At 22.2% G+C, this 7,828-nt stretch overlaps 1 protein-coding gene across 1 annotated transcript in view; it reads right to left on the bottom strand.

Moving 5' to 3' along the window:
• Positions 1-6,664: 6,664 nt before the first annotated feature.
• The window catches only part of Phum_PHUM104410 (leucine-rich transmembrane protein, putative), a gene marked incomplete at both ends in the record, with an annotated part of 3,792 nt that continues 2,628 nt past the window's right edge, over positions 6,665-7,828 (bottom strand). The window contains one exon of the mRNA XM_002423976.1: positions 6,665-7,031. Within this exon, the coding sequence (XP_002424021.1) occupies positions 6,665-7,031 (367 nt within the window). The remainder of the gene's footprint in view (positions 7,032-7,828) is intronic.

Genomic DNA, 7,828 nt, shown 5'->3' on the forward strand with positions numbered 1-7,828 from the left:
TACTAAAAAAATAAAACCGCATATTTTCTTTCCTTTTTTTTTTTAATTTGCTGCAATAAAAGCAATAAAAAAAAAAAACTTAAAATCTTTTCGGTTGAATTTTCAAAGCATTTTTTCTTTTGTTTTTTTTGGGGGGGAAAGGAGCGAGGAGGGGGAGGTTAAATTTAATAAAGTTAAAAAACGAAAAGAACTTTTTTCTTTTTCTCAACACTAACGGAAGCTTTGCCTGCCGCGAATAAAAATAAAATAAACGCAATTAAAAAAAAAAAAAAAATGAAATGAATACCGTTTTCTTTTTTATTTTTGTACATAAAAAAAAAAGTATTACTTTTATGCATTTTTAAAATCATTATTATTATTGTGGCTTTTTAATGAATTATGAATTTTATTAAAAAAAAACCATAAGTCAAAAATTTGTTGCGTATTTTATCTAAAAAAAAATTTTTTAATTTCATGCTCATAATCAAAGTTATAAATAATGAAGGAAGGAGGAGAGGAGGGAGGAGAGGGGAAAACCGCTGTTGTTCGTGACAGCTTCAGTGTCTGTTTTGGAATTTTATTATTAATATTAATTTAACCCCATATTTAAAAAAAAAAAAAGAAAGAAAAAACCGAATTAAAAACGAGCAAAAAAAAAAATATTTGATGAGTAGTTTAAAAAACTTTTTTTTTATAAAACCACTTTTGTATTAAATAGTGGTAGAGTATCTATTTCTTAAAATTTGATAAAAGCTCCTCTATTTATTTATTTTTGTTTAACTTTCATCAAAAATAAAAAAAAAAAAACGCGTGGATTAAATGTTGTAAAGAGTTGACTCAAGTTTAAATTTTATTTTTTCTAACTTCTTTTTAAAAACCTTAAAAGTATTTATTTTTAACTAGTTACAAACAAACAAACAAAATTTTTTATTTTTTTTTTTAAATGTCATCCCATTTTGAATTTTAATGCGAAAAAAAAAAAATTTATTTCGTTACTATTATTATTATTAATCAATTTGCATTTATTTATGTATGTGACGTCACTTAAAGAAAATTTAAATGAAAAAAAAACCGGAAATATATTTTTATTAACGAAAAAAAAAAAAAGAAAATTTTTGATTGGTTTTAAAAATTAAATAATTTTTTTCTTTCTCATGTAGCCTACAGGTGTTTAACAAAGAAAAAAAATTTTTTTGTTTTTTCTGTTTTTTATTGAATAATGTGCCCGTTAATAAAAAATTGAAATTTAATTAGGGGTTGATGATTTTTAGTTTAAAAGGGAGTCAGTGTATGGAAAAAAAAGGGGAGGATTTTCAAAAATCCCCCCAATTGTTTACATTTCGTTCTAAAGAATGTAAGGGTTCTTTTATTTATTTTTACCGTCGATAAAATAAATAAAATTTATTATTATTATTATTATTTATTCAAAAACTTATTAATATTAATTTAGAAAAATTTTTTATAAATCGATCAATGGATCGATTATTTTTAATTAAAATGATAATAATAATAATTTTTATTTGTTTTGTAAATAAAAAACTTTTAAATAAATCTTATTACGAATTTTCTTTATTATTATTATTATTATTATTATTATTATTATTATTATTATTATTATTATTATTATTATTATAAACAAAACTTAATTTTTTTTTTCATTTTAGAAAAATAAATAAATAAATAAATGCTGCTGCTGTAGTGGCTGGAAAAAGCAAGATGAGGAAAAAAAAATTTCCCTCGGCAATAATTTTTTTTTTCTGCACAGTAAGGTAGGGTAAGTTTTTTTTTTTTTTTTTTTTTAAATAATTATTAATTTTTTTCGTTTTGTTTTTTAATGGGGGAAGAGAGAGAGAGAGAGAAAAAGGAGAGGGGGAGGGTGGTAGGGATGATAAAAAAAAGAAAAAAGTTAAGAAAAATTAAATTTTTATAAAATTTTAAAATTTCGTTTTTAAAAAATCAATTTTTTTTTTTTTTAAACAATATTAAATTGTTTGTTCGTTGAGACATTTCAATATAATTTTTTTTTCTCTTTTCGATATTATATATTTTCTATCTCTCTCTTTCTCTCTCTCTCTTTCCTTTTTTTGATAAATAGTCGATATTTGAGATTAAACTAAAACTGAAAGAGGAGACTAATGATAAAAAAAAAAAAAAAAAACTTTGGTAGGATTATTTTTTCACTTTTTGATATCACAAAAAAAAAAAAAATATCGTCATAAAACTGTAAATTTCTCTCGGGATTATTATTATTATTATCATCATTATTATTATTATTTTTAATATCACTTTTCTTCATTTTCTTTTTCTTTATTTATAGTTTTTTTAAAAAAAAAAGTTTACTATCATTTAAAAAAAATATTAAAACGTTTTTTTTTTCTTTTTTTAAACTCGAATACGTTTTATGTATAAAAAGAAAAAAAAGAAAATTTTTCAATAATACCATTTCCGGTTTGTTTATTAACGGAAAAAAAAATTTTTTTATGTAAAAATAAAAAGGTACGTTATAATGTTAAAAGGTTATTTAAAAACAAAAAGGTACGACGCATTTATTTTGTTTTGTTTGCTTAAAAATTTATTTCTTGAATTTTCTCTCTACCCCCCTTCCCCCCCTCTCTCTCTCTTAAACGAAACGTAGAAAGAAAATTTTCCAAACCATAACTTTATAATTACCTTGAAGAAAAAACCGGTTTCGAATAAAAATGAACTGATTAAATAATTTAGTCTCTTAGTTAAAAAAATACGATTTGAATATTTAACGTTTGAAAAGAAAATTAAAAAAAAAAAGAAAAGAAAAGAAATTATTTTTCTTCTCGTTTTCTTTTTTTTTTTTTAACGAAAAAGAGAAAAGGATTTTCTTTTTATTTTAAAAAAATTTGAAATTTTCTTTTGTTTAAACAATATGTCTTCATTACGTTAAAAAAAAAAAAAAAAAAAAACGATTTTCCGACGAAAAATACCATATATAGGTATCGTTAACAAATTATTATTATTAATATTTTAATAAGAGTGTGAGTAGGAGGAATGTTATTTACATAAATAGTATATTTTCCTTCGTTAAAGAAACGGGATTTATATACGAAATAGTATTATTATTATTATTATTATGAAATCAATGAAAAGTTGTAAAATTTATGGAAGGTTGAACTAGAATACGTAGGTAAAGATTTAAGAAGGTTTTTATTTTAATATTAAATCATTTTTATTCCTCGATTCTTCTCCAACATTCCCCTCCTCCTCCCCTCCCTTTTTTTGGTATTTTCCTACCGGTTTAAATTGAAAAAAAATTAAAGGGGGAAAAACGGGGGGTGTGGCGGGGCTGAAGAGAGGAAGGAGAGAGGAAGGGGAAAAAAAATGAAATATAAATTTTTTCCCTTTCATTTCATTTTATTTAGATATGTTAAGACATAAAAAAAAAAAAAAAAGAAAAGTCAAAAGATCAACTTACTTTCTCACATGGAAAAGTAAACGTTATTTTATAAAAGAGAGAGTGAGAGAGAGAGAGAGGGGGGAGAGAAGGTGCTGGTTGGAGAGTTTTCAATAAGGGAGGGGGGAGGGGAGGAGGGGAAAAAAAGGTTCTTATTCTTTTATATTAAAATAACATTTGATCTTTTTTATTTTATTTTTTTTATGTTTTTACCTCCTCCTTCGTTTTCAATTTTTTCCCTTCTTTTTTTTTTTTCTTTCTTTCTTTCACCCTTATTTTATTTTTCACGTTTCCAAAAAAAAAATGGGGAGAAAAAATAAAATGGGGAGAGAAAAAAATAAAATGATGAATAACATCATCATCATCATCTTTTTAGAAATTCATTAAATTCTCGGGTCAAACTGAAAAATATTTCAAATACCTTTAAGGAAATGATTCGGAATACCAAATTAAAGATTTCACCATTATTATTATTATTATTATTATTAATATTATTATTATTATTATTATTATTATTAATAAAAAATCCCTTTGAATCCATGGTGATTTTTCCTTCTTTTTCTTTCTTCTATCTCTCTTTTCCTCACCACGTCGTTACATAATAATAAAAAGATTTTAATTTTAACGATAGGATTATAAAGGAAATATTTGAAATTACTTTACAAAATAAAAATAAAATTTTTTTCTTTTTTTAATTTTTTTTTTATTTTTCTTACCGTAATAATAATAATAATAATAATTTATGTATGTATATTCACGTATATATACACACGCACATCATTTATTTATTTATTTTATTTTTTTCTTATAATATGATTTATTCACAAAGCTATATATATATATTTATATACAAAAAATAAATGATTCACAAATATATCGAATTATTAGTATTATTTTTTTTTTCGATCAATAAATAAATAAATTAATTAATAATATCGATTATTATTTATTATTGTCAAGCCGAAAGTGCGCAAAGCCCAAATTTGTGTATATCTTATTATTAAAAAAAAAAAAAAGAAAAGAAAAGTTTATCCGAAGCAGAAAAGTATAAGAAAAGGAGGTTAAAACAGAAAATTAGAATGATGATGATAATAATAATAACGTTTCACATATAAAAAATAGAAAAAGGAAAAAAAAAAAAATTTAACGCGTGTAAAAATAACACAAAAAAATTGAGTTTAGGGGAAAGTTAATCAATAATAATAATAATAATAGTTAGGAAAAAATAATAATAATAATAATAATAGTTAGGAAAAAAAGAAAAAAAAATTTGAAATTTGAGGAAATTCTGAAAAGCAGAAAAATTAAACCTTCCCTAAAGCAATAATTCCACCTCCTCCTCCACTCGTTAAAACCAACCCTCCCCCTTTTCCTCAAAAAAAAAAAATTTTTCGAAATGTTTTTCCTTTTGGTTTTCAATTGGATAATAATAATAATAATAATAATAATAATAATAATAATAATAATAATAATAATAATAATAATAATAAAAATTTTCGAGGTGAAAGGAAATGTATTGTAACTTCCTGTATTTCCGGTAAATGGAAAATCGCGTAGTAGTCGAAAAGAATTAAAAGTTTTTTTTTTTTTTCGTATTAAAAAGATTTAAGGCGCGTAAAGTTAAACATTAGCTTTCGATAGCTTTTTATATTACGATTAAAATCGAAGGGCTAACGCGATTATCTGTTTGTTGTTGTTGTTGTTTTTAGAGCCCACGGACATTGAATGACTAAATAAAAATTTTTTTTTTGTTTAACGAGACTCGGTGGGTTTTTTATATCGAATTTTTTCGATTGTTTGTTTGTTTGTTTGTTAATTTAATTATTTAAATAAATTCTATTGATTTTATTGTGGGCATTTTATCGTCGGTCGATTGATAACAAAAAAGCTAATTAGTTAAAAAAAAAAAAAAACGTTATTTTCGATTTTTATTAATTACACTGACATTAATTAATCTTAAATTAAAAATTAAAATAAATAATTTAAAAAATTTAATATTAAAAATAATATGAAACAGAGAGAGAGAGACAGAGAGAGAGTTACAAAAGAAAATAAATTAATTATATTATTAAAAACGTACCGGAAAATTCGGCGTTATTTCAAAATTTAAAAAAAAAAAAAAAAAATTAACCGAGAAAAAGCAGAAGAAAAAAAAATAAAAAAAAAATAAAAATAAATTTTTTTAACGTTAAAAAAAAACAATGAAGTTTAATAAAATTTAATTTAATGAAAAAGATTATACGACGTAATTATAACAAAATTTTTCTTCCTTATTATTATTATTATTATTTTTCTTTTTTCCTTTTTTTTTTTCGTCAATATTAAAATTTTCATCGTCGTGGCATTAGAATAAAGAAAGAAAAAATGGGGGGAAAAAAAATATTTTTTCCTTTTTTGACACAAAGTTTATTCTCGTTAATTTTGTATTATTACTATTATTATTATTATGATTATTATTATTTATTTTTATTGTAACTGAGCTTAAATTAAAATTTGACAAAAAAAAAAAAAAGATGGCGGTTCGAAGTAGTATGGAATAAAATTTTTCTTTTTTTGGTTTATATATATATATATTTTAATAACCGGGGGAAAAAGGAAAAAGAAAAAAAAAATTTTCCAACCTTTTTTTTTGTTTTTCACGATTTCCTTTTTCCGCTCCTTCTTGTTTTTTTCCCCTCCCCTCCCCCCTTTTTTACTTTTCTAAAAATAATTAATTTATTTTACCTTAACTTTTCCTTATTATTATTGTGATTTTCCAAAACGTTTGCCCTTTTCACAACAACAACAACAACACAAAATTTTTGTTTTTTATAAATATTAAAGGAAAAACAAAAGAAAATTTTTTTTTTTTTTTTTTTTTTTAAGGAAAAGTTTTAATCACGGATAAACTTTAGAGTTTATAAAAAAAAAAAACAAAACAAAAAATTATTTAATTATTTTAAGGAAAGTTTTTGAAAATTCCAGATTGTATATACGCGAAATTAGTTTTTGTTTAATTTTAGGTAAGTTAATAATAATAATAATAATAATAATAATAATAATAATAATAATAATAATAATAATAATAATAATAATAATAAGTGAAATGAAAGATTTGAAATATAACTTATTATATAACCTAAAAAATAATAGTTTTTTTCGACACATTTTCAATCACAAGCTAAACATTGTTTTTCTTTTTTTATTTATTTATATATATCAATAATTTTTTTTTTTACAGATTTAAGATAGGGTTGTTGTTTCCCCATTCACTAGCAAAGGTCACCACAATTCATTTCCTATACTCGAAATACTTGAAACTTCAATATCCTGACTTTGTCTTTGATAATTTTCATGATCTCTTCTTTTTGTTTTAGATAAATAAAGAGAAGTAAAAGTGAGGGTGGCCATGGCGATAAATCCAATCGATGATAATATGAAAAAACTCAAATGAGTATCGTAATTTTTGCCAACGGATCTAACGTCTTTGGATGTGACCGCTTCAGGTTTGTTTATTTGTTTTTGTTTTTTATTTGTTAATTTAAACGAATTTGTTACGTTTAAATCCCACGTGATTCCGTCGTTATTTTCACGTTCGCCATGTTTGATATTAATCGATTTCTTCGTACTCCTCCATTTATTCGAAAACCTGAAAATTGAATGGAAACAAAAAAAAAAAAAAATATTACATTTACGTGTGAGAATAACATTTTTTTAACAAAAAAAAAAAAAATCTAATAAATAACTGACGAATGATAAAAAAAAAAAAAAAAAAAAAAGAATTGAAGTTAATTTGGTGGAAATTTTTTTCTTTTTTTTTTTTTTTTTTATAAAAAAAAATTCACGGAAGATTGTACATTTAAAAATTTTTAATTTAATTTTATGCTTCAAAACTTTTTTTTTTTTTTTTTTATGTTATTTTATTTACATGGTAAATTTTTGAACTTCATTTTTTTTTTTTTTTTTTTTTTTTAAAAATTTAAAAAAATCTTTTTTTTTTATACTAAAAATTTACATAATAAAAATGGCATGAACATAAATAAACGCGAGAGAGAGAGAGAGAGAGAGAAAAAGGCATTTTATAGCGAGGTGAGGGAAGGGGAGGGGGAAACGAAAGATGTAGCGAAAAAACATTGTTTCTGATGTTTAATAATAATCGAATGCTATAAAAAAATTAATTTTTTTTTTTTTTACAAATGAAAGTGAAGTTATTATTATTATTATTTATTTTCGATCGATGAAAAAGTATAAAATAATAGTGGGAGATATTAAAATTTACATAGCATAAACTAACATATAAAATTTATGTTTAACCGCAAAATGTTATCGCGACATTACTTTTTCAAATTATTTCAAAATCCATGTTTGTTTCAAAAAAAAAAAAAAAAAAATGTCTTCATTTTTACTGTCTAAATGGGATTTTCATTTAAATGACACGATAATGAA

Source organism: Pediculus humanus, genomic scaffold (assembly GCF_000006295.1).
Source record: "Pediculus humanus corporis 1103172107455 genomic scaffold, whole genome shotgun sequence".
Taxonomy (NCBI): domain Eukaryota; kingdom Metazoa; phylum Arthropoda; class Insecta; order Psocodea; family Pediculidae; genus Pediculus; species Pediculus humanus.